This window comes from Esox lucius, chromosome 15 (assembly GCF_011004845.1).
Source record: "Esox lucius isolate fEsoLuc1 chromosome 15, fEsoLuc1.pri, whole genome shotgun sequence".
In the NCBI taxonomy this organism is placed as follows: Eukaryota; Metazoa; Chordata; class Actinopteri; order Esociformes; family Esocidae; genus Esox; species Esox lucius.
The window spans coordinates 18314035-18341855 of NC_047583.1; the positions used below are offsets into that span (position 1 = coordinate 18314035).

The 27821-nt window shown below is 38.1% G+C and overlaps 2 protein-coding genes and 1 long non-coding RNA gene across 4 annotated transcripts; 2 read left to right on the plus strand and 1 right to left on the minus strand.

Moving 5' to 3' along the window:
* Positions 1 to 2160: 2160 nt before the first annotated feature.
* Positions 2161 to 11688, plus strand: styx (serine/threonine/tyrosine interacting protein). Its single transcript, NM_001303766.1, is given in 11 exon segments — positions 2161 to 2222; positions 2663 to 2695; positions 2811 to 2864; positions 4010 to 4107; positions 5313 to 5373; positions 5473 to 5509; positions 5678 to 5717; positions 5858 to 5908; positions 6054 to 6126; positions 6299 to 6392; positions 11111 to 11688. Coding segments are annotated over 11 exon segments (675 nt in total). The 5' UTR covers positions 2161 to 2162; the 3' UTR covers positions 11185 to 11688.
* A 739-nt stretch (positions 11689 to 12427) lies between these two features.
* On the minus strand, positions 12428 to 19155 carry gnpnat1 (glucosamine-phosphate N-acetyltransferase 1). 2 transcript variants are annotated; one of them, XM_010892357.4, is made up of 6 exons: positions 19062 to 19155; positions 15075 to 15238; positions 14479 to 14541; positions 13995 to 14122; positions 13776 to 13837; positions 12428 to 12832 (listed from the first exon to the last, which is right to left on the minus strand). In XM_010892357.4, the coding sequence occupies exons 2-6, from the start codon at positions 15226 to 15228 to the stop codon at positions 12685 to 12687; spliced, it is 555 nt and encodes a 184-aa protein (XP_010890659.1). In that variant the 5' UTR covers positions 15229 to 15238; positions 19062 to 19155; the 3' UTR covers positions 12428 to 12684. The 2 variants fall into 2 exon arrangements, with proteins under 2 accessions (XP_010890659.1, XP_010890658.1); XM_010892356.4 differs by lacking the exon at positions 19062 to 19155 and adding an exon at positions 17179 to 17316.
* On the plus strand, positions 17417 to 22254 carry LOC105023280. Its single transcript, XR_002197936.1, has 3 exons — positions 17417 to 17483; positions 19613 to 19688; positions 21997 to 22254. It is a non-coding gene; the product is annotated as an uncharacterized LOC105023280 (long non-coding RNA).
* The last annotated feature ends 5567 nt before the right edge of the window (positions 22255 to 27821 follow it).

Below are 27821 nucleotides of genomic sequence, written 5' to 3' on the forward strand. Positions count from 1 at the left end.
ACATAAGCCTGAGAACACCATCCCTACAATGAAGAAATGTGGCAGCATCATGCTTTGGAGATGCTTCTCAGCAGTGAGAACTGGGAGGGTGGTCAGGATGGAGGGAAAAATGAACAGACAAAAATGCAGAGAGGGCCTTGAAGAAAACTTGATCCAGAGTCAGGACCAGAGACTGGAGTGAAGATTCTTTCAGCATGTCATCAGCCAAAAGCACACAGCCAAGACAATGCTTGGCCCAGTTTAAGCCCTAACCTCAATCCAATTGAGAATATGTGAAAAATATAAAAGTGTCGTAGCTCTCCTTTTAAAATAAAGGAGAGCTACTACAACCTAAAAGGGTGGGAAGAGATTTCAGGCACACACATAAAATGTGAAATATAACAAAATTAATACAATATTGATAGGAAATTTGTTTTTTATGAGATATTTTACAAGCATTACTAAATAATGCACAAAAACGTTTAATATTTTTCATGCCTTTTCTCATGCATTACTCATAGAAGTTGATAAGTAAGACCTTGGGACAAGGCAAAATCACCAACGTGCACTGAAGTGTTCAAAATGCATAGAACAGAACTACCCAACAGCATGTTTTGTGTTTTTAAGGTTAAGAACACTAATTAATTAACATAATTAATATTACATGTCAGACTATTTTACCCTAATTTTACACAAAATACAAATGTAGGGGCACTGCATTGTAGGAAAATGATAAACCCAAAGAATAAGTAAGGCCCAAGAGAGGAGGAGTAGACAGCAGGCCCTAAAATCTGACACATTCTACACGGATAGAGGAAGCTAGACATTATTTATACAACCATAGTTCACTGATGGAGGGGATGAGGAGCCGCTATGGAAAAACAAGCATGTCTATGAAACCAAGTACAAGTACAATCATGTTTGATAAGGCCCTACAGCTGTGTTACAGCCAGCCACCCCACATCCCATGTTATGAATACCCAGCTACACCTGTGTTCACTGTATTTTAAAACCCCTCTTTTCTGCCACTCGAAACTGTGTGGGGCCCAAGAAGTGTGTCACTTCTTGGGCCCCACACTGTGGTTGAAAGTAACTCCAACCACTTTGCCAAGCATTAGACCAAAGGGATTCCAACCAATCGCAACCACTTTGAGAGTGCAGAGTATTTTGGTTTAAGTGTTGTTCAAATTGATTTATTAGCTACCTGATAGTTAATTCGCTGAACGTGACGTGTTTTATGAGCGACATTGGTGTGAAGCTCTCCTACTTGAGCACAGGGAATGTACAATAGTAGAGGTGGCTTATTTTTGTACATCAAAACAAACCACTACACAAGATGCAGAGAAATACAATGCAAAGAGAGAGACCAGCGTTATCTTATATTCAAACTTTGTGGTATGTACATCTAGCTACCAGAAGTTATTGAACCAGATACATAATAATGTGTACAATCTCTTTTTGATCTCTTGCTAAGTACAGTATAGTGTTATGACATGTACAGACATCAGTACTCTGTATTTTAACAAAATCTGGAGATCATCAAGCCAAGCTGATTTGTAAGGGTCCAGATTATGCAACTCCATTACTGACTAAAAGTAGTACCTAACCCTAATTCTGAACCTAACTTTAATCTAAAGACAAAATAGAACCAAATGGTCTTCACTTCTGACCAAAGATTCTCACTTCTGATTTTAGTATTGTTGTGATAGGAAAATGAGTAACTCACTATCACACTAAAGCAGCCTAAAAGTAGGTCCCCACATTAGTAATACAAATATTATCTTCCCAAGTATCCTATTTCTGTTTTATCCCCAAACTGATGAAATAAGACAACTAATCATTGAAACATATACTAATTAAATCTGATTTGTCCGTTTAGAGTTAAAACTTGAAGCTGTGAAACGTCTAGAGGAGCTGATGAGAGATTTGGGAAACCTGTGTTAGACCACTAACCTGTTTTGCAATATACAAATGTACCACTAGAGGTCCCCCATTCACGCAGAGCAGCTAAAAGCACATTACGTGGTGACGTTCCATTCTCTGATCACGTGATTCTTCCAAACGGGAGCAGCATGGCGGACATGTATGTGCAACCTCAAAACAAACTCCTGCAGTTGTTCAGTTAGCAAACCACTGAAATCGTGCGACAGGCCTGGGGCACGGGTGCCCGAATTCATTGCAGCATGGACGAGGAAAATAAATTTCAGTTCCCGTCCCTTCCTGCATCAAAGGAGGATCTATTGGTAAGTGCTACTGCTAGCATGTAAACTAGCTAAAGTATAGCACAACCTGGTTAGCTAATGTCATGTCATGAGTAAGTGAACTGGTTGGCGAGCATACGCAAAAACAGACCCATACAAAGTAACTAAACGTAGTCATGTATCTCACGGAAAAAGGAACTTTCAGTAACTATGTAATCTTGTCTGAAACATTTCGCAAATATAATTTTACAATATGTCTTAAATTGTCTGTCCCGCTAGCTACTTACCTAACTGGTTTGCTAGCTGCTAGTTACTCACATTATTACGAATTGAAGCTGCCTCTCCCAGTAAACAAGTGCGCTTTGCTATTTCTTCGCGTTAAGATATCCATGGCTATTGACTGGTTTCTTAGGTTTGGTGAATGTTATTTTTTACCTAGTTTCTGCATTAACAATATTTACTTTCTTTTTTATCTCCCTCAGGATTGGGTGTATCCAATGAGAAGAGAAATGCAGGTAACAATGTCCTTGATGTCTAAAAAGACTCGACCGAAGTGACTGCTGCTGAGTCATTTGCCACAGTAAATCATGTAATAAAAAAATGAAAAATCATGTCTCCACATTGTTTTAGGAAATTCTGCCAGGCCTGTTTTTAGGTCCCTACTCAGCAGCTATGAAAAGCAAGGTAATTGGGTTTATCTGCCGATGACTGATTTGGGTGCAGGCATTTGTTCCAAGCAACTCAAGTAAAACCACACCTGATTTAATCAAATCATAGTCTTGACCGTTGATTGGTAAAATCAGGTAGGGCAGGGCAGTTTAGCCTACTAATCATATCACAGTTTATTCGGTTTTGGACAGTAACTGTATATGTCACACTAGATTAATTTTGTCTTTTAATTTTGATAAAGAATTTAAAAAAAGTACAATATTTAAGGATTGTAACTACTGCTTTTTTAGGAGTGCTGTGTATCTGGCCAAATGTCACATACAATTAACATGAGAACAATACAATTAAATAGCTAAATGTCTTAAGAGCTTACAAAATAAAGTATTCCAATATTAATGGAAGTTAATGCTATCCTGTTGATTAGAATAATGCAATTCACAATATATTTTTCAAATAAAATGTAAAAGTTAAATCATTTTGACTGTTAATTTACTTGGGCAGCAATGTCTGGATTGTAGCTTTTGGTTGGACATCAACCACTTGGTGTTAACCCTATAGCATCTGAATGCGTATTTCTGAATTTAAGGATGCGTTTTGTTTTGATGTGACAGAGGAGCTAGCTTCTATAACCAAATCCTGTTACTTTGCTGATAGCAGTTTTCATCTCAAACGATTTTAAACCTTCAAAGCCGTGTCCAAATGATGGATGAAGGTCCCGTCCAGCTCATAGTTCATTGTGTCATTAGAGAAAAGAAGGCAGTCCTCCTTGGGGTGGACTTTCCTAATCTTTTCTTTACTCAGCTTTACGTACAGCATACATTTTAATATTTTTTTTTTATTGAACCTGAAGGAAACATTTTTTGCGATAATGAAGCAATTTATAACTACTGCAAAATCCTCACTCTGGCCTACTTAGCACATTCAGTATGGGCAAATCCATTCCCTGGTGCATATTTATACTGGCATACTGTTTCTACTGTCCATACCATCCACCCCTAGAATCAGGTGTGTTTCTACTTTTTTAGAACCAAAGCCTGCATCTACACCAGCTATCTGTGAATGACTGATCATGGAAATATTCATAGTCCTAGATAAAAAACAACAACATAAAACCTAACAAATGTTTGTGCTTTCAACTCAACTATTTTGTTTTATTTTAGCTTTCCATCCTTGAAAGACAGGCGATAACACATGTAGTGTGTGTCCGCCAAGATATCGAGGCCAATTTTATAAAGCCCAACTTCCCACATAAATTTAGGTAAGAGACTACTCAGAACATGTACATGATGTGTTAACAATAGGATAGTAACAATTGACCAATCCCACATTTTGGTATGTATTACACACTCGGGAGCCCGGTTTGGTTTTTTGGTGCAGCAGGACAATGAAATGCCATTTCAAGTGTTCAACATTGGCACTGTGACATTGTCTGTTGTGACAATTACTTTGGGCTTCTGTTTCAGCTGTTGTGTTGAACATGTGGGAGGTTGCCAATACATAGAGGAATGCCGATGCACTATCAAATGTATTTAATGTCATAGTGATTCACTGGTATGCAAACTGTCTGGGTGATGTTCTGTCGTAGACCTAACCACTGTATATGTCAGACCCTTCATCAAACTCTGGGACTGCTCGTCTGAAAAAAAGGATGTAATGATTTCAGATTTTTTGAAAAAAACGTACATACACCTTATCTAGAAGATACTTTTTTGTAAAGTAAACCTTATAAAGTTAATTACAAAATGACATTTTAGTGTAGTTTTACTACTTCCAATGTAAAGGGTAAATCTTGTTAAACTATTTTTGGAGTAGCTTCCCCAACACCGGTCAAAGTACATTTGATAACATGGTAATAAAGATGGCAATGTTTTTTTTCTACAAAATATTTGCCTTTAGCAATGTTGTCATATTTCCTTTCCCTTATACTGTAATTTAGATGACACAGTAATTGGCCTCTGTTTAAAGTCATTAGCCCCCTTCAGCTGCATGTCTGTAGACTTTTTGTGACCATGGCAATGACATTCCTGACTGAGGTTCAATCCATTAATGTTTTTTTATGTAATAAGGGAGTGTCTGTTGCATGTTTGGTTACTCATCGCCCACTTGAGGGTTAATGTGAAAGACTGTTCGTAAGCATTTGCCTTTTTTTTTTAAGAATCTCTTTTTGATTTCATTGTGTACCCGCTCAAGTTTAAAGTTGATGTGTTATTTGTGGAATTGTTGTGACTTTGCCTTGTCACAACAATTCCACACCAAGGTAGTGTTTATTGATGCACATCTAGCCATGCTATTCTACATTAAATCATGTCGCTCAGTCAGCCAGGATTTAAAGGGTTTCATGTTTTCATTCGAGTCACAGTGCGGTCTGATCCAAGGCCCACCGTTACATTCCTAGTTTAGAAATAAGACCGTTAAAAGCAACACATCAGCTAATTTATGTGGCATGTTTTCTTATGTTTTCAGGTACCTTGTTTTAGATATTGCCGACAATCCTGTGGAAAACATAATTCGATATTTCCCTATGGTAAGTTTCAGCATTAGCTGGATGTGGTGGATAATGTCATTTAGTACTGAATAACCATGTCATCGTTAGTAGGCCTGATGTAGATTTTCCTCTCCACAGACTAAAGAATTTATTGACGGTTGTTTAGCAAGTGGAGGTAAAAATTACTTTTTTAATTGGATTGACATTTGTCTCTAGAATTTACTTGCAAAATAATCTTTGTAACACACTATAGGATGAAGGTCCTTTTACTTGTAACCGCCACTGCAGTGGTTAACACTACTTCTAGAAGTGTCTTGACTTGTCAATGTCTTTTTTCGCATAGGAAAGGTACTAGTTCATGGAAATGCAGGGATATCAAGAAGGTTTGTCACATTTCTTTTATATATAATATTTTATCAGATCCAGATTGTTTGAAAAGGCTCCTGAAGCGAGATTTGCTGATCTTGTTTTTCCTGTCAGATGAGTAACGCGTTCAACCACAATTATTGTCTTCCATTTTCAGTGCTGCCTTAGTTATTGCCTACCTTATGGAGACATTTGGTGTAAAATACAGGTAAGACCTTTCAGAACACCACACCAAGCAGACTTCTCTATTGCCAGGTCGTTTGTGACATTGATATATTGCTGCTGTCCTGATACACTGTAACAAAAGCTCTAGATTGAAGATGTCCGGCTAAACTGTGGCATTTTTTCTGCAGGGATGCTTTCAGCCATGTTCAGGAGAGGAGATTTTGCATCAACCCCAATGTGGGATTTGTGCACCAATTACAGGTAGGGCTCCCTGTATTAACTCCTGAACACAGAACCTTTCAAACTGCTCTGCCCACTGAGATTGAGATATTAATTAAAAGGGTTTCATCATGACAAATATGGTAGCTTGTCTTCTGAGTTAGACATTTTAGTCTGAAAGTTTTGCCCACTCAGTTTTTTTCTTTATTCCTAGGAATATGAGGCGATTTACTCAGCAAAACTGACCATCAAGATGATGTCACCAATACAGCTGGGGAGATCGTTCTCTCTGCACGCAGGAATGCCAGGTCTGTCTGTCCACACTTCCCATACATGTATTTGGTCTCACCAAGGGTACATTTGAGGGGACTTACAAACAAGCCTAGAATGTAGTTGAGGAATGTAGCTGTGTGTTAATGTAGCCCTGTAATAGCAATACAGTGGTTTTCCAACAGCATGTCTCCTAGCAACACCGCAAAATCAAAATAGCTACCATTGTTTGTTAGTGTTTGGTTCGAATGTCACTGCAGAAAATGTATTCTCTACCACCCCATGCCATTCAAAAAACACACTTTAAAGCTCAATCATCAGATTTTCGTCCAAAGGTGATGTTTCCTAAAGATAACATTATCTAGGCTGGTCTTGCGTATACACTGTCCTTCAAAAGTTTAGGGTCAATTAAAAATGTCCATTAAAATAACATAACATTGATCAGAACTAGAGTGTAGTCAATGTTAATGTTGTAAATTACTGTTGTAGCTGGAAACGACTGATGTGTACAGAGGCCCATTATCAGCAAGAATCAGTCCTGTGTTCCAATGGCACATTGTTTGATAATCCAAGTTATCATTTCAAAAGGCTAATTGATCTTTAGAAAATCCTTTTGAGATTGTTAATACTGCGAAAAACTGTTGTGCTGATTGGAGAAGCCATAAGACTGGCCTTCTTAAGGCTAGTTCGGTATCTTCAGCATCAGCATTTGATTACAGCCTCAAAATGGCCAGAAACAAATAACTTTCTTCTGAAACTCGTCAGTCTATTCATGTTCTGAGAATTTATGGCTATGTGAGAAATTGCAAAGAAACTGAACGATGTGCACTACTCCCTACACAGAACAGTGCAAACTGTCTCTAACCAGAAAGAGGAATGGGTGGCCCCGGTGCACAACTGAGCCAGTCTCTGGGATGCTAGCCTTCAAAAGCCACACAGACACTGGACAGATGAAGAACTCTGTCTAGAAGACCAGCATCCCAGAGTCACCTCTTCACTGTTGGTGTTGAGACTGTTGTTTTGTATGTAATATTTAATTAAGCTGCCAGATGAATCTGTGAGCTGTCTGTTTCTCAAACTAGATACTAATGTATTTGTCATCTTGAGGAGTTGTGCACCAGGGCCTCCCACACCTTTTTCTGATCTATTTTATTTTGATGAGGACATTTTGTGTGTGTTTATTTAGACTAAGTATTTAGTGTAGTTGGGTTCTTTTTCTCCAGTTCATTGCATTTTAAATTAAAACTGATTGAGGTTACTGCGCAGAATATCTGCATAAATTTTTGCCTTCTGGCATTTTGCCTGCAGTCTTGTCTTTCTCAATTGGATTCTAGTTGGATGACTGACTGCCAGTTAAGAACAGCACACCTTTAGGCCCAGAAAAGCTCCTTGTTTGCTTTAGCAATTTCATTGCCCTTCCAGGTGATATCCAATTAGGTTTTTATTTATTTTATTGGATCTATGAATCAAATCTCTCAATTGTCCACAATAACTTTTTCCTGAACTGTGCAGGATCTTTTTGGTATTTTTGCAGGCCATCCTGTTTTTGAGCCTGATAAGTGTTTTTGCACCTTGCAGTCCAGTCTCTGTAGTTTAGCTGGTGAAGTTGTAGCGGCTGACATCCACAGCTCCTGGGGAACATCCTGGGCCCAGTTTCCCTATACCTTAGCACTTACGATGGTTTAACGATACACATAGGCTAAAGGTGGACTTTGTTGCGACCTACACTTGTTTCACAAGCCACCACGTAGGTCACTCTTTATAAAGTTCATCTGAAGTACCACGTTACAGCCATTTGGAATGGAATTTGGCCATCTTTGGGTCTGGGAATGGAATTATGCCATGAATACGTTTTGAAATATAGCTTTATTGCATTTCGATAGAGCTTGCTTATTTATCAGAAGCATATAATATCGCTGGTGATTTATTCAATTACTACTATGCATCAATAAGAAAATGTGGAAATAGTGAAATTTATGATGGACGAAACTGTTATTTGCAACCAGTGGGGTGGACTTCGGCCAATCAAAACGATATCTCTGGAAATCGATCACGTGACATCAAATTATCAGTTCCTCCGGTGGCTATATAAAATATACAGCTCTGGAAAAAATGAAGAGACCACTGCACCTTTTACTTTCCTTTCCAAAAAAGTCAAAAAGGAAGGTTTTGAGTGAGAAACAGAAGGGTTAAAATTAAGAGACCACTGCAAATTGAATGCTTCTGTAGCAATCAACACATGATTGATTAACTGGGAATATAAAGCATTGTGGGAAAAATCATATTCTAATTGTTTGGAATATAAATGGAATGCAAGAAATAAACATGCATTCTGAGCTGAAGAAATCAATGTTCTTCTTGACGAGGTAGAGGCACCAGCACGTACCATCGTGCCAGTACAATGTGGGGTTTCAGATTCGTGAGCAGTTAATTTGAACACTTTTTTTCGTAATTAGGGGTCCAAGCAGCGAAGCTAAGGGAACCCTATTGTAATATATATATTTTTAATTATTATTATTCTCTTCTGCCATTTTTGCAAGTTTACCAACTTCTACTGGCTAACTTTCTTTTTTTTTAGGTCAATGCCTCTAGTGCCACCATCGGGTCAAAGTCGCCATTTTCATATGCTTCTAACTCGGGCTGTGATTGGCCTAGAGACATGAAACCAGTGTCATATGATGCATGGCCACGTGCTGAATAACCTTCCTAGAGGCTGTTTTAATTTGTGAAAAATTTTCAGAATTTTTCACAGGAATACATGAGATTGTATTTCATGCTACGCATGTTCGGGAGGTGAACCAGAAGAGGTATGCCGTGTTTGGCACTAATCAGCCATACGGGGGCGCTATACCAAAAAGCCATTTTTAAGGCTCATTACTCCTAAACGCAAACAGATATTTCAACCAAACTTGGTGAGTTACATGAGTGCAATAGGTTCTTGTACTACAACACATAAGGAGTCTGCATTCCAAACCATGTTACCACCATGGACCAATCATATTCAAGCTATCAAATATAATGCTTGACCACAGTGAAACTTGATGAATAGAAAGTCTTATAGACCCCCAACAACCAGTAAAAGTGTGGGCAAGATCGGCCAGTGTGTCGTCAAACTTGAGCTTTTCAAATTGCAATAACTTTGTGCTCCTTGGATCTGAAATCACCTAACCTATCTCACAATGTGACTGACCGTATGCTAAACAAAATTTACTCTTGGAACATCAAGCTCCAATATCTTGTATTTCTGCCATATTCAACTTCCTGTTAAAGCTCTAAAAAATTTCACAGGTTGCAAATTTTGTCCAATCTTCCCGAAACTTGGCAGAGATAATCTACTTGGTGGATTTTTGATTTGCTAAATCGTTAGCCTATTGCAAAAATGGCGGCAAAGCCGCCTATCAGGAAGTGAGTTTCACAGCAACCGTTTGTCCGATTGTCAACAAACTTGGTATCAGTGGACAGAATAGAGTGCATGGGAGGTCTGCATATGTCATGTGCGCTGATCGGCCATGTGGGGGCACTGTTTCAGAAAATGTTTAAACGCTCATTACCGCCTAACTCAAAAACCAATTGCTGGGCCTACTCTCAGGCTTGCGTGGGCAATCCTTGTCTTTCACTCTGTTTGCTTGGACCCCTAATGGCTGCTTGCAGCTATATTAAGCCTATTTCTTGTTTTACATACGTTTTTCTTTATCCTCAGTTGAGTAATTGCTTTCAATTACATTTACATCCAGTCACGCACTTATCGAATTTGTTTAAATAAATGTCTAAATCAAAACTGTTTTTATAAGTTTTATTTGTTCTATTGCAGTGGTCTCAAACCGGTTCCACGGAGGGCTGAGTGTCTGCAGATTTTCACTCACCTTGTACTTAATTGACTAATTAGGTCACTAATTGGTTAGTTTCTACCCCCACCTGGTTGTTTAGGTCTGAACTGGGAACCAATTTAAAGGAAAACCCAAAAACCTGCAGACACATGGCCCTCAGTGGAACCGGTTTGAGACCTCTGTTCTATTGCCTTGATATTAACTGTTTGCAATCACTCCTCGCATGAGGGGGGCGGTGTTTCACAAAACCTGTAAAATGCATGTTAAGATGGCCAAACGAGTGGTCCGGAGTGCTCGTTAATTAACAAGTGATGTTACATGCTACTTAAGTAACAATGCTTCCGGGAAAAATAACGAGGCACTTACGTGCTTCTTACAATCATCTTAGTGCTTTTGGGAACTGGGCCCTGATCTGTTGGACAGTCCTTTGTTGTTTTTTTACTTCATTATGGTCCAAAGTGCAGCAGTACAGAGCCAACTTTTGTCACTGTCTAGCACCACTGAGGTCATTTCCAGGTTATTGTTGGTATAAACAGTTTGCTGATTACTGATGAACAGGATCAGCCAGTTAATATCCAGGACATCAGGAGGGATCAGCCAATGAAGTTTTTAAGTTCCATCCAGTTGACTACAACAAAATGGAAGATGCCTTCAATGGCTATGCCCATACTAGAACATGTTTTCTCCCAGCTAAGTCATTTAAAGACTCTCTGTATTTCTGTACTTCCAATCATGAGATTTATGCTGTTGTGTAGGCTCAGGTCAGACTAATTAATTCTCACATTACAACAAGAATTTAAAGAACTTAATGCAGTGTTCAGTGACTAAGCAGAACTAATGCTTTCAAGTGACACGTCTTTCTTATCCCATGAAATTCAGTTGCTTTAACTTTTTCTGGATGTTTGAACCTTCACATGTCTAATTTGCAGGCAGCCTGAAACGAAGCCTGGAGGAAGATGAGGACTTCGCAGGAATGCAGGTCACTGCTGCACAGAACGGATAGACATCTTATGCAGATTGCTGTGTCATCGCATACAGTGCACTCTTTTGTTTTTTACATTTTTATTGGGATTAAAAATGTAAATATTTCAACTTTTCTAAAGGGGAAGGGAGGGGGTGGGGTTTGGTTCCGATTCCTGACGTCTGAGACCAAAGGAAGAGGAGTACATTTTCATAAGTGATTTGTTTTCTTCTCCAGCTGTATGCACTGAAGGGTTTTTGCAGTTTTATAGTATTTAAAGCATTTTGCATTTGCAGCGGGACAGTATTGCAATAATGCACTTTTGATACTTGAATTATTATTCCTTGCCAGAAGGGGGCAGTTGGCGTGAGGGAAAGTAATAGGAAGTCAGTGCCCTATGGAAAGGTTGAGGCCCACATGGGAATTGGGAATATTGGGCGGAGATCAGGCTGACATAGGGGTAATATAGAATTGGAAGGAGAATTAAAAAAAAAAGCTTGGCAGAGATTTAATGACCCACTGCTCAATAAACAGACAGCTAACATGTATTTTGAACTATTGTCATTTCTTGATTATGTGGTAAAAGGAAAACAGAAGTTGAAGTATAACTGAAATCTATTTGCACCAATACACATACTAGGAACCAGTGGAAACAATATATTTACATTTAACATTTATTTTTACATTCGTTATAAATTTATTCTTATAAATACACAAGTCAAAATACATTTTCCCAAAGGCCAAAACCGCATATTAAGAAATAAGTTTATGCTACAATTATGTTTTAATTGACCCCAGATAAAAAATAATTGCCAATTCTTTGACCATATCTTCATACCAAATGTAGCTAGGTGTTTTATAGGACAGAATTTTCCCTCAGACCTAAACACATTTTAATGATTAAAAATGTCAAAATAACCAACCCAACCCATGTATCGTTGATCACAAATTAATATACCTGTATAACAAACTTGATAACTTGTTCAGATAGTAAATGGAAAAGTCTAAATTGGTCTGCAATCCTTGATTGCATGTTGCAGAATAGCTTGAAAGCATGATTATTAGTATGTGCCAAGATCAAAGTCGATGGCGATATTAACATAACTTTAAAAAAAACTCCCTTGGATACCGTACATTAGCATGTTTCAACAAGTTAAATTAATTCCAAACTTTGTACATGCATCAGTGGAGGTGTTCTCATGTGACATTAGATTTTCTTTGTTTTGTTAATTGTATACACTAAATCCTTCATTAACCTTGAAGATGGAAAAAATATTATTCAGTGTGTTTCATGAGGCGCAAAAAGGACTTTATTGCACTTTCAGAAGTCCCCAAATTTCAGAATGGATTGGAATTCCTTTTTTGAGAAGCCATGGACACAATATCAAATCTCTTCCCAGGTGAGGTAGCTCATAGACCAGAGGGACAGTGACTGATGGTGGGCCAACGACATTGAAGTTATTTCTAGGATTTTCAATCAATGCGATAATGTTCTTGTACCAATTCCTTCAAGTCAAATCCCAGACAGGACATATTTTGACCTCAATCCATGAAGCGGCACTGCATGTAGGTCTCGTTTGACGCGGAGTAACTGAACTTATTGTAGAAGGCCACGTTGCTGGGTGCACATTCCAGTGTTATTTTATAGCAATCCAGTTTTTTGCTGAGAAGAGTGAGGGTCGCCACTAACCTAAAATGTGTAAAAGAAAAACAACATTATACAGATTACAAGTCTGCAGAGCGTCTGTGCTTTCGAGATGGTTAGAGGACTTTACTGGGAGAAATCCTGTTCTGTTGTGGACATGTAGTCCTAATGTATGAACTTCCAGCTTCCTTTTCTACTTCCTCCTGATGGCCCAGTAGGTCATGTGTTCAGAACTCCGGGAGGGATGAGAAATGTATTTTAAATCTACTGCTTTAACATGGAGAAACTCCCAATGGTGTTGCAAGGATACACAGATGAGACTCCTTTCCATCAATATGACTGCTGCCTTATCTGGGAGACAAGTTCACTAAAGGTTACAGTGCATCTATAATTCACTGTAAAAGGTGATCCTTCATATACCAGATAAATAGTATTACAGAATGTCTTTGGCCAGAGGCATATTAAAGGATATTTTCAGATTATGGGAATGATTCAGTTTTCATTAATATGTAGCCTACTGTATATATTTTCCCAGATTCCAACACAGATTTATTTCAATCAATTGTGAAAAGCTACAGGTAGGTTCCAGAGCCAATAACAGCAGAGAAATGAAGTCTATAGAAATAGCTAGGATGCTAGCTGTTCCCACACTGGGAATTGGTAGAACTTTAAAAAGACGATGCTATAACTCAGTGTTTCCCAATCCTGGTAGTTGGGACCCAAGGGGGTGCAGGTTTTTGTTTTTGCTCTAGCACTCACACACCTGATTTAAATTAAAGACTTGATTATAGGTTGATTACGTCATTCAAGTGTGTAAGTGGTAGGGCAACATTTGAATCAGGTCTGTGAGTGCTTGGGCAAAAACAAAAACATGCAACCCTTTGGGTCCCCAGGACCAGGATTTGGGAAACACTGTCAACAACACTTAGCAACATAAAAATGGTATCCAGAAAATAATCTAATTCTGGCAAATATAATGACAACTCACAGTTTACCCAGCTGTTTCCCCCGACATACATCACTGACCACCACCTCCTCCACCCTGCCTCTCTGTGAATGAGACAAACATTAGCGTTCTTCGAGGGCATAATAATATTTCACCAGGTTGGGGGTTTTGAGGTAATATGCCAGTGTCAAATGTTCTTATATATGAATAGTGAACTACATATATCACAAAGTAGATTACTTTGATCCAGAGACGGTCTACCTTTGCACATGAATGGATGAATTTGTGTTCTGTGATCAATGTAGCCGTTGCAACGATCTGTTCAAGGTTTGTGTCCTCCACCACGATAACATAGTAATCTCCAGTCTTTTTCATGTGCTCAAATTTCTCTATGAAATAATATAAAGAGTCAGGCTCATTATCGGAAGTGTTTGAATCTTTGACAGAACACTACAACAGTACATATTTCTTAATTGTTGTTTGGGGATTTAAATGCTGTGTTCAAATTCGCAAGTACATTTAAAAGTCTAAGGCTCAGATGCACATATACTACAGCAGAAAGTGTTTGAATCTGGCCTGCTACTATAGGCACGCTCCTCCATTTCACCTCAAATATTCTGTACAATCAGTTAAGCTTAGTACAAAAAATTTGATATACTTTCTGAAGGCAATGTAAATCCCTATATATTATTTTTATTAACCAGTCATTGCGTCTTGCCATACTTTGGCATTGATTGGTACTTACTGATAAACTGCTCTGGTGTAACATCACCGACGGTTGTGAGTTGGGATAGCACCCTATAGAATCCTGAGCAGCAAAGAGAGCATTCAAAGTATTAACAAATGTATATTAAACATACATTTAATATCCTTTTATACAACCTTATTTTAAGACATTGCTTGTTAGGGAAAATGTAGTCAGTATTATTATTGGGAACATTGTGTTCATTAGGGATGGGCATTCTGAGTCTTTTCGCTGAGCCGGATCATTTGGCTCCCAAACAGCTCTTCGTTAAAAATATGAAGAAAACCACAGAACAATTAAAGTGCTAATATCTAATGTAAAAAAGGTATGCTATATTATGTTCGAGAGGGAAAGCACATTCAAATAGTTTAGATCTTACCTCTCCTAATTATTCAAAGCACCTGCTATTTTTGTGTAAATATATTTTTATATAAAAATAGCAGGCGATTTGAACAACGTCACACACATCAGGGAACCAAGTAGTAAAATATTTTGCAACAGCAAGCTGATCGTTTCCCTTGTTTTTCTTCATTTGTGTTGTACACTGAGGACAAATCAGTTAAGCCAGGGTGGTGTAGCGTCTCTTCCATGTTTACCCCTGTTGAAGTCGGCTGTGCACAGCGGCCTAAGGACCAGGCCGTCCCCCGGCTGGGAAGGGGAGATAGGAGGAGAGAAGGACACAGTGTTGCTGCTCCAGTCCAGCTCCTGTAGCAGAGTCGGCTCGAACAGTGGTGTCTTGTCCGGCAGCATCCCACAGGCTCTGCAAGAAACACGCATGACCTGTTTGTCTAGCTGTGAGTGAAAGGTTGGGGAATACTAAGAATGAGCAGGTGTCTGGCATAGTGCTTAGCTGTACCTCCAGAAAACACACCCCAGATGATGTGGGTTTAAATCCTGGCCCAGCCTCTACTCTCTGTAAAGCACTTTGTGACAACTGCTGTTGTAAAAAGGGCTTTATAAATACATTTGATTGATACTCAGCATCCATCTCCTACTCTCCATATGGTAGACAGTAAACCTGTGTATCAATACTGCCTGTGCATAGTGTGTAAAGTCTTTCTCCAAAATTAGCCCTATTTGTTTTGTTTTTCATTACAAATCCAGTCCTCTGTTCAGTTCACAGTGGACTTTGACCAAATATGGCATCCTCTAATTCAACTCTCTATTTACGAGCTAGCATCGTTGTTTGAGTGACACGGGCGCCATTTAGGACTCTAGCAGGATAGCTAAAATGTTGCAACATTGACAAACCTTACTGAGGGCGAGCAACGACAACGAAAACAAACAGCTATAGCCATGTTCAACAAGTACTTTATATTATTCATCAGGTTTCATTTATCTATAGTGTGGTTATTGTGCCTCGCTAACTTTTAGGTACTCAACCCTTGATGTCATTGGTCTGTAGGAATGAGGCCCAAAATATTTCATTTTGGATTAATAACACATTCAGGGCAGTTTCTAAAATAGCAAAAACATTCTGAGAAGCTAACATTCTCTTTGAGAAGATTGTATGAGTACATTTCAAATGGAATATTGTCTTATTCTTAGATCCCACCGAACCAGGCCATGTGTCAAGCATCATCACTCCACATCTCCTATGAACCGTAATTGAATAAAAACTCAATTTAGTTCTCACCCTCCTCCTATTCAGGATGTTAAACAGGAGATAGACCAACCCCAGTATGTGGACACTTTGGTGTAGTCATAGAACAAGCCCTTTGGCCTACCATCCCTTTCACTTTTTAAAGTAAATGACAGATGGTGGTTTAGTTATGGAAGGGTTTAATGATTATGGACTGGTCTAGATATAGAAGTGTTTATAATTATTGTATCTTTGAGGAATCCAGAAGAGTAGTTCATAGCTGTCATAAAGGGTTTGGTATTTTCAAAAGAAATATAAGCTGTGTTGCCTCAGGTTTCCACAGTACCGCCTATTTTTACTACTGGGTTATACTTAAATTGCAGTGGTAAATAATATGTCTTGACCCAGGCACCATGTAAAACACTAAAATGACAACACCCATTACAAAAAATAATGTTATCTTTATCGTAATAAGAACCTATAAGTCCTTCATACAGACTTGTATATCATTTTTCTTCAATGCTGAAACTACTAGGGGACTAGCAAGCATTATCATAGTATCTATTTTAACCCAATGAATTTGAATGTATGGTGTATAGATTTAAATATTATTTAATAGGATGTTCAAAGTAGCATTCAGTAGTAGTATTAAAATTTACCAAAATGTTATAATCTAGGTTACTAGATGACAAATGAAAATTGTTTAAAGATATTTTTCTGGAAAATATATTTGCTATTAATAACGCTTAATATTAAAATAAAAACAAATAAATAAAAACAAAAAATACAACAAAAAGTATAAGTATCTTTACTGTACCGCGTTGGCATTTCATTCAAACAATGCCCTGCCAGCTAGGGAACAGTAACGTTAATGACCTAGATTTGAGGACCAACACAGATAACTTCTTAGCACTATTCTGTAATACACTTTGACAGAATTGAAGCTAGCCCAATATTACAACAAAGATGTACTGTACTATTTTATCATGAAATTGGTAGCCGGAAAACGTTATCCAGTTAGGACGAAAGTTACACTTCACATCAACATTGCATTGGTCTTGTTCAGGTATGCTAGCAAACGTAAGGTGGCTAAATGAAAAGAATGTAATCGTACTTACGGTGACATCAATGTAAGGACACGTAAATATGTATAAATATCTGAATTAAATTAATCAATACTTGATCTACGTTTTCGTGTGTTGGTACTAGTTCACATAAAACTTCAGAAGTAACCACAAGGATTGGATTCCCTCTTCCTTCTGACAGCGGCACTTACTGTATGACGTGGCAGAGTGGCAGTATGAGGCGGGGCGCGGTGTATTGACGTCAGTGAAATTCAAACAATTAATGACAAGAGTTTGGAACATTTTTGGCATGCTCCATCATTGCTCGATCATGTTGAAAAGGTTTTCGCAAGAGTAAGGTAATGTGCTTTTGTAAAGGGCGATGATTTCGTAATAGTACTGTAGTCGTTTTGTTAACCCAGCATATCATTATTTAACCCCTTATCTCAGAAAGGCAATACATTTAATAGACAAATAAAAAATACGTTTTTATTCAAGCTATCCTTAAATGTCTGATTACTGGATTTTTTTAGATCTTATATTTAGCATTAGTAGATAATGTTTTGAACTACGTAGTATATCGGCCCAAAGCCCTAAAACAACTCTAGGCTGTACAGTCCTCTCCTTTGTCTCAGGCTTTATTGAGGAACAAGCTTAACTTGCTTCACCGAAAACCCACAACCATCCAAACAGGCTCCGATCTGGAATGCATTACAAATCGTCAAGAGAAAAAGAGAGAGCTAGAGGAAATCCATAGTCACTTCTCAAACAGACATCGACATAGATACTAAAAGAAACATTTCAGAAAGTTTAGCATGCAATTACAGACATTTCATGTCTTGTTTATGTCTGTCTTGTATATCTTTATGATACCGGAGTCAAAAGCACTTCTGATTTATTTCTCCCTCAGCTCATGAATGGCTGCCTAATAGGGTGTGACTGTCTCTTGGGCAGCCACTCTACCAAGTCTCATCACTGCGGTTTGTTATCCTTTAGTATGAGGCTGTACAGTATGGTCCACAATAGACACCCTTGTAAAGATTAGCACATGAACAAAAAGTTTTGTTCATCAGCTTAATATTACACAAAATGACAGAAAAGTTAAAATCATTCAAGGAAAATACATTCTTAATCAAGAAACAAAATTTTTTGTCAAAAGCTTGGGACAGCAGAATCTCCAGATCCCCCAGCGTTTGGTTCTCACTTGTGGACTCTCCACTTCAGAACACACCACATGTTTTCAATGGGGCTTATGTCAGAGGACTGGGATGGCCATCACAAAATCTTGATTCTGCGGTCAGTGAGCCATTTTGTGTGGATCTGAACAAAGGTGTTGGATCTTTGTTGAAGATCCAACAATGACCCAGTTTTACATTCCTAGGAGATGATGACTGATTATGTTCTAACATTTTCTGCATGACCATCTCTCTTCACATGCCAAAAAACCTCTGGTGTTTGTCAAAAACATTGCTTGACTTGTGGGTCAGAATTTGCAGCTGTCCAATAGCAAAAGAAAAAGCATCTGAAACTGATATTTCTGTAGTAGTGCCAAAACTATTTGACCGATGTGACTTGATGAGGAAATGCATAGTAACATTGAACGTAGAACAGAAAATCATCTCTGGATTCAACCTGTACATCTAAAGCCTCCCAACGCAACTACAAACATAATATGCTACAACACATTGTTATCTGATTCCCTGTCAGATCTTTATAAGTACAAAGATTCAAGGACAATATCAGAATGAAGGATGCATGATAGAACCAGATGTAAACGTGGCTCGTGTTAGAAGAGGACATTCTACAAAGTCAGTTAGCCTACAGTGAAGTATGGGGGTGGCAGCATCATGCTGATGGGACTGGGCATCCTGTTAAAATGGAAGTATACAGGTAAATAATGCCTGAAAACCTGCTTCAGTCTGCAACAAAAAACTTACGTTTGTGAGGAAATTCAGCTTTCAGCCGGACAATGATCCCAAGCACAAGAACAAAGCAACAATGGAGTGGCTCAAAAGTAAAAAGCTGAATGCCGTGCAGTGACCCAGTCACAGTCCAGAGTTCAATCTCAATGAAAATCTATGGCACTAATTCAAAAATGGAGGCCCACATCTGTCATCCAACCAACCTGAACAGCCTAGAGCAAATCTGCAAAAGAAGAATGGGGCAAAATCACTACAAAATTGTATGCAAAGCTGGTACATACCGACCTCAAAAGACTTAAATATGTCATTGTTGCAAATTTGTCTGGGGGTTGAATACTTATGTAAGAAACATATATTTACATAAAATATTTTTCAATTTTTTATATATTATATGAATGGCAGCCCACCCATGATGACAGTGGTGGAGCCCCACATGTAACTGAAAAAAATAAAAATGTATTTTCTTAGATTATGTTACAAATTCTGGTATGTTTGATAAATGTGTTTACATCTTACTGTTTCAAAATATGTTAAAAACGAGCTTTTCCGTTCCCTGTTTCTGGTAGCTCTGGACGTTGGGCAGAACACCCAGCACTAGGATTGAATATCAGTTGCTTGCATATGAGGGAAGGCTTCATCAAGGTACTAGGAATTTCATCACATGAGTTCCACCACACAGTGTAATGGACCACTTTGGGGAATTGAAATTAACATCTGGTTTTCAATCAGTAGTTGTGTAAATGTAGTTGTCTTTATTAAACATGACACTTCTCTGCTAGTGGAGTTAGACACGTGATTATAAATGCATTGAGTTGAGGGTAATATCAACCCTGCATGTGTGAGAAGTTGTTCACTTGTCCCCTCTAAATCAAAGGCTGAGATGGCAACATTTGTAAATTGGACTGGTACTTCAGGTGGAAATCAAAATCATTTACGTGCTGTCAACTTTGTGTTTGGAGTCCAGTTTTCATATTCATAAATGTTGTTCTCTATTTTAGGTATTGCCTAGATGGCGCTGAAGAGTGGGCAATATACACTGAAAAAAATGATAAACTCAACAATATTGTTTATGCCCCCATTTATCATGAGCTGAACTCAAAGATCTAAGACTTTATCTATGTACACAAAAGGCATATTTTTCTCAAATATTGTTCACAAATCTGTCTAAATATGTGTTAGTGAGCACTTCTCCTTTGCCGAGATTATCCATCCACCTCACAGGTGTGGCATATCAAGAGGCTGATTAGACAGCATGATTATTGCACAGGAGTGCCTTAGGCTGGCCACAATAAAAGGCCACTCTAAAATGTGCAGTTCCATCACACAGCACAATGCAACAGATGTCGCAAGTTTTTTTGTTTGTCGAAAGGGGCCGTGCAATTCGCATGCTGACTGCAGGAATGTCCACCAGAGCTGTTGCCCGTGAATTGAATGTTCATTACCATAAGCCGTCTCCAAAGGTGTTTCAGAGAATTTGTGTAAACACCAGCCTAGGACCTCCACATCCAGCATCTTCACCTCCAAGATCGTCTGAGACCAGCCACCCGGACAGCTGCTGCAACAATCGGTTTGCATAACCAAAGAATTTCTGCACAAACTGTCAGAAACCATCTAAGGGAAGCTCATCTGCATGCTCGTCATCCTCATATGGGTCTTGACCTGACTGCAGTTCGTCATCGTAACCAACTTGTGTGGGCAAATGCTCACATTCGATGGCGTCTGGCACTTTGGAGATGTATTCTCTTCACAGATTAATCCTGGTTTTCACTGTACATTTGGCGTCGTTTGGGTGAGCGGTTTGCTGATGTCAACGTTGTGGATCGAGTGGCCCATGGTGGCAGTGGGGTTATGGAATGGGCAGGCGTGTGCTATGGACAACGAACACAGGTTTATTTTATTGATGGCATTTTGAATGCACAGAGATAATGCACGGCCCCATGTTGCAAGGATCTGTACACAATTCCTGGAAGCTGAAAACATCCCAGTTCCCAGTTGCATGGCCAGCATACTCACCGGACGTATCACCCATTTAGCATGTTTGGGATGCTCTGGATTGGCGTATACAACAGCGTGTTCCAGGTCCTGCCAATATCCAGCAACTTCGCACAGCCATTGAAGAGGAGTGGACCAACATTCCACAGGCCACAATAAACAACCTGATCAACTCTATGCGAAGGAGATGTGTTGCACTCCGTGAGGCAAATGTTGGTCACACCAGATACTGACTGGTTTTCGGACCCCCCACACCTGTGAGGTGGATGGATTATCTCGGCAAAGGAGAAGTGCTCACTAACACAGATTTAGACAGATTTGTGAACAATATCTGAGAGAAATATGCCTTTTGTGTACATAGAGAAAGTCTTAGATATTTGAGTTCAGCTCATGATAAATGTGGGCAAAAGTGTTGCGTTTATATAATTTTGTTCAGTGTAGTCTCTCAGTCACTGTCATCATGGCGATACCATAGGACTTGAAAAAGAGATTGGGCAAGATAAACAGTACATCAACTAAACTGACGTGCTCAATTTTTTCAAATGTGTAGACTACTGATGCTTAGTGTAGGATTTATTATATTTGTTTTTATAAATTGGGATAAATGTAATTTTTTTAATTACAAACTTGCCTCTGGGTGGCAATAATTAGATCGAATTGTCTATCTGTGCCGGTGCCAGCAGGAGAACACACATGTATTTGATAGTGCCTCCACAGAAATTATATCTGTCTTCACCAAAATGCATTATGTAAAGCAAATCTATATAAAAAGACTGTATACACAATGTAAGCAAGCATATTAATTATTTATAAGCCTTTAATACTGTTTAAATTATGATGCACTATTAAATACCAGTGAATATAAATGCCATTTAAATAAGTTAGCCATTTTGTGTAAGTAAACAGCAAAGAAAATGTATGCAAATAGTCTTATGATTCTGTGTACATATTGTTTCAGATACCACCACGTGGCAAAACTGTGAAACTGCACCCAGAATTATGTCAATGAGATTTTGAAGGTGTTAATAATTGTGTGCACCCTGTAATATGTACTGTAGTGATCACTGTAATGTTCTATAGGCTGTAACATTTACTGTTTTTTGTGTTATTCATTTGGAACTAAAACATTTTCATCAATGATATTAGGTGTTTGGTCAGTCAATTAATATGACTCAATTCCTAGCAGTTACTTTCTTGATATTTACACAAGGGCTAACAAAACCATAAATATTAGTAGCCTAATTAAAATATATAAAAGTTATGTGGTCATTATGTTATGAAAATTTATTTTATTATTTGTATACCTGTGCCACATTTGCTTTCCTATTTTCTAATAAAAAACTATTGAAACAAAATCCATTTTCTACTTGGGATATACTTTTCCGATACTAGCATCGGACATTTATCCAGTTCTGGCCAAAAATACGTTAATGTGTATCGGTGACAGGAAATCTATGCAGTGAGCCAATGCCAGGAAGCAGATTGTTCTAACAGTGTGTGTAAATACATGAGTTGTGGATGATGGGCAGACTGGAAACATGAGGGTTATGTCTTGTGAACTTGAGAACACACTATCCACAACTAATTGTGTTGTGCCACTTCAGATGCATTGTTGGAAGATACACTGAACAAAATTATAAACGTGACACTTTTGTTTTTGCCTCCATTTATCATGAACTGAACTCTATATGTATACCAAAGGCCTATTTCTCTCAAATATTGTTTGAGCTCCAGAAGCATTTATTGTGGCCAGCCTAAGACACACCTGTGAAATAATCATGCTGTCTAAGTGTTGCGTTTATAATTTTGTTCAGTGTACATGACCATCTTTTCTATGACACTGTGCTCGTTTCCATCTACTACATACAAGTCATCCTTCTCGAACAAACCAGGTATTAGGATTGGTTTTCCTTCAAGATGAATGAGGTGATTTGGTGTCAGTGGGTCCAAATTGTTTGGGATATTTGAGGAAAAAATTTAGTGGATCATTAAGAATTGCCTCTCTCTCATGAAGGGCGATTTGCAGGGCCTCATTCTCAATGATTTGTTGTCTCAAGATGGACTGATGAACACTGCTGTCGGGTGAGCAATTCCCATACCCCACCATGGTGTGCTCCATGAGAAGGCTTGAAGAATCTCCACATGCTCCTGCAATAGTGCCTTTTTAAAGAAATGACTCCTCTAAGGTTCTGACTAAGCTGCAGCACAGACAGAGTTCCTGAAATTTCTCATATTTCATTCTATTGATTTTTAGGAGGCTTCGGAAAATGTACATAAATACAGAGACATGCAAGCCTTTTCTGATGATTTTGCCCTCCATCCATTAGAGGTCAGAAGAAAGCAGGATGTGTGGGGGTGGAGGGGTTGAGAGGGATGGAAAAGACCCTCAGTGATTCCCAGTTTCTGGAGCTGTTATTAAAGACTTTGGATTGGACGTGTGATGTTAAGCCAAGGAAGGGGATGTGCAAACATTCTGTCAGCTTGAGGACCGTCAGGACCTTTGGGAAAATACATATTATCATGTTGTGGTCAAACAGTGTTCAGAGATTTGGTGATTCATACCCAAGTGGAACCTAATGGGTATAATGTTTCCTGGTATAATCAACAGCCTATCTTTATATGAAGAATGTATTTGTATAATATATAAGGAATAATTAACACCCTATCTTTTCTGAGGAATGTATTTGAATAATATGTAAGGAATAATTAACAGTCTTTTCTATGGAAACAATGCACAACATGGAAGGTGTGTTGTCACTACACAGTACAGCCCTGAGTTGGCAATGCTTTGTATACCAAGGTTATAATTTAACACATATGTAGCATGATTTCATCATTCACTTTAGTATCTAGCATGTGATGAAAGTAACAACATTTGTATCCACTTTTGGGAAAGTAGGAATGAGATGTGTAAAATAATTGTTTATTTTATAATAATACACCCTAAAGAGAGTTACATATGTTCAGATCAAATCAATAAATATTTGGGGGGGAAAGACATCACAGTACGCTCCAATATATTTTCCCCAGATTCCATTTTATTTGGCTGTACCTTTTGAAGAACACTTCACAGAGTTCTACATGAAACCCAATGTAGTAATACATTAAAAAAGGGTTCTACCTGGAAACCAAACATGTTCTCCCACAGGGATAGAACCTTTTTGGAATCCTTTTTCCAGAGAGTGTAAACGGAATCTGTTAGAAATGTCTTGCACAATGTACCGTTATCGTCTGGAATGTATTGTTGTTGTTTGAGTCTTTGCCTACAAAGCAGTTCTTGCAATACTCCAGTAAGACATATGTACATACAGGATATGTACAAGACAGTAGACACTAGCCAGTGACAGTTCCAACCCTCTCCAGTTACCAGGGAAGAACGGTCCCAATATTTAATGTGTTGGCCATTGAGACAATGGAAAGAACAAGCTGAGTATTGAATGGAGCTTGCGGGAAATGGCTCTGAAGGTTCATGAATAAATATCCCGGTCAGAAAGCTGATACACTGATTTCCACGATTCCAGCACTACAGATCAGTGCAATGAGTGGGAGAGACATCGAGGAGAGTCTAAATGATAATGGTTATACGCTGGAATGGGAGAAAAGGGACTCGTCCAGGTGGACCTGAATTGACTGCAGGTGATCAGAGGGGTTGTGAAATAATCAAAAGTAAACAATTAACAAAAATCACTCTATTGAATGTGCTCCAAAAGTGACAATCCTGTATATTTTGCACTCTGAAAAGGCTGGATCCAACATTAAGTACATTTTATTAAAGATTCTGGTTTCAAAATGACCTTAGTGACAGACACAAGCTGATTTAAATTAGCATTTCACGTAGTCCAAAAAAGAGTTCCACATTCAATTTTGAGTCATATATTGTTCACTGTGTATATTAATGACATCTGTAACTGTAATGACATCTGTAACAAGGAATTGTGCATTTAACATGTATGCTGATGACACAGTATTATATGCAATGGCTCCCTGTCTTGAACAAGCTGTTGCACACCTGCAGTCTTAAGTAAGTTGGTAAAACAATTCTGAATAGAACTGAGTACATGTTATTTTCTAGGTCACAGAACCTACCTCCAGACGACCCTCAAATTGCTAGCGTATATGGTTATTTTGTAAAACGTGTTGCTTCTTACAAACACCAAACATGCTCTCAAGACTGGATTGTGATGGAGATACCACGGGCCAATTCAGAATTGGATAGTTCCTTTTGAATATTTTGCTCCACACTCATGGAATGCCATTCAGAGTGATCAAAAATGTAATATTTTAGTGCCTATTAGACATTTGAAATGGCTTAAATGATATTTTCATTGTAAATTGTAAATGTCTTTCGTGAAGTATGTTTTTATTGTTGTAATACAGGGCTCAGTTTGAAAAGAGACTGTTCTCAGTTGATTTTTCTTTATGAATACAGGTAAATAAGTCATGACACATTTTTGATTCGATTTAAGTTGGGGCTCTGAATGGGGCTTTTAGGGTCTTTCAGGACAAGGTCTCTCCTCAATAGTTCACCACTATCGCTGTCCATTAAACAAAGCTTACAATGCCAAAATAAATATATAAAAAAAGAAGTAATACTTGAGGGCTCTAGAGATTACAACACATGAAAAAATCTGGTCAGATATGTAAACGGATCTTCAGACCTCATATGCCCATATATACTGGTGTAATTTACATATTATCCCACTTTCAAGGTTGATGCTGGTTTAATGTATTTACTTCTACATCAGTTAAAAATTATATTTGAAAAATCACATTTTGATCACAGTGGAAAAAGCACAAGGCAAGGCACATACGTCAAACAACATCTAAAATTGTATGACAACGTTATGACAGGTTCAAGAATTCTTATTATTCTTAATATAATTCTTATAGGACTATAGAAATGTTACAAGAATAATTTCTATTTAAAAAAAGAAGTTCAGGAAGCCATTCTTGAAATTTCCAGAGAGATGTCAATCAAATATGTAACAATTTCAAGTTTAAACATAGCTCTGTTCTATTCCAGGATATGCATGCAGGAATGTTTGGCATATTACAGTAACAGCAATAAATCAATGAAGTGCATTTAAAGAACAGGTAATTCACTTAAAGGGGAATGACAGCAAATATGGAAAATATGTATAGGTTCATCAGACCACAGTTGTTTATGTTCATATAAAAAGTTAAGACTGTGAATCAGCAATTGAAACGTATCACATCAAATGTTTATGTCATGTAATCACTTTGGGTGTCACATTCAATTCGGTGTTTCCCAATGATGTCAGGAAAGTTAAGACTGTGAATCAGTGATTGAAATGTATCACATCAAATGTTTGTCATGTATCACATTGCGTGTCACATTCGATTGGGTGTTCCCCAATTTTGTGTTTTTGCTGTGACAAAATATTTGTCTTTCCTATTGATTGTTATTCCCCTAAAATATTTCTGGCATTAGCAAGGGGGGAGCAATATCCCCAACCAGTCACTGAGAAAAACAAGTTTGTTCCCTGCCTAAACATTTGGAAAATATTGTAATATTAGAAAACAAGACAATGCACACACAAAGACATTACCGTTGTGCAAAATCATCCCCAACCATAGCATTAGAATGACTAATAAATGTGCATTATACCAAGCCTGACGCTGTCCAATGTTTCGCTGGTTCCACACCAGGGCTGCATTTTTGCCTGCAATCTGATACAGATCATCAATTGAGGGAGAAAGAGAGAGTGAAGGGAGAACGACTGCTGGGCAGAAGAGAGAAGATCAATGGAGCCAGAGACTTCCCCTCTGATTAAATTTAGCTCAGTGAAATTCACAAGGCAAGATCATGCACCACTGACCATCTCCTACTGTCACTCTTCTTCCCACCGCCACACAAATGTCAGCCAAGTGATAATGTCTTTCCCCACTGTCTCTAGCCGATAAAGTATATAAATGCCCATACATATATATATATATATATATATATATATATATATATACACACACACACATCAACAGTTGTTTATTTTAAATATATACATACATATTTATATATTTAAAATTAATCTCCTTGATTTTGCAACAATTTTACTAAGCCTGCAGTTATTATGCATTATTTTGTGGCTAAAAGGCATTGTTAAGCATGTACATAACCCTCATAATGTGCTTTCTTCACTAAGTAAATAAAAATTGTAAGCGTTTCAAGTTAGTTTAAAATGTGTTACATAGACTTTAGCCTCATATTCAGTTCAACATTATGCCTTCAGTAATAAAGCATATAAAGGGCTGAATTGTCTCATCATCCTCTACCAACTTCTTGTGGTAAGTCATGTACCTGCAAGCTTACAGTAGATGTGGTTTTGGCTGGCATATACATTCACATTTATTGTGTGTGGTTGGTAAGTATATCCTGTTGAGAAAAGCTTAGTGATAGCAAGCTGAATGGCTTGGCCAGATGTTTATTGGAAAACATGTCTTACCTCTCCTTGCAAGACCGGAATCACAATGTGGACATTCCAAAATTGGAAGTGGAGATTTTTTAAAATATAAAATCTACATCACAAAAAATATAAATAACACAAGTCAGGAGATAGGGGTTTTTAAAAACCTTTAAAGAAGCAACAACTAGCAAAGAACGGCTAAAAGAAAAGTTGCTTAAACCCCCCCTTCACCAAATTACCTCGACCAACACATTAATTATTTATAGAGACTGTTGTTAGTTGTGGTGTTCATCAGAATCAGATCAATGCTGCTCTAATATGAGGCAGATATGAGCCTCTCTGCCCCTGTTCAAGCTCATGT

Excerpts from the sequence above, each read along its gene's own strand:
- gnpnat1 (XM_010892356.4), bottom strand. Across the intron at positions 13,838-13,994 it reads TCATCCATTCATGTGCAAAG|AGAGGCAGGGTGGAGGAGGT; the intron begins GTAGACCGTCTC and ends TCTCATTCACAG. Across the intron at positions 12,833-13,775 it reads GGGAAACAGCTGGGTAAACT|GTTAGTGGCGACCCTCACTC; the intron begins GTGAGTTGTCAT and ends TACACATTTTAG.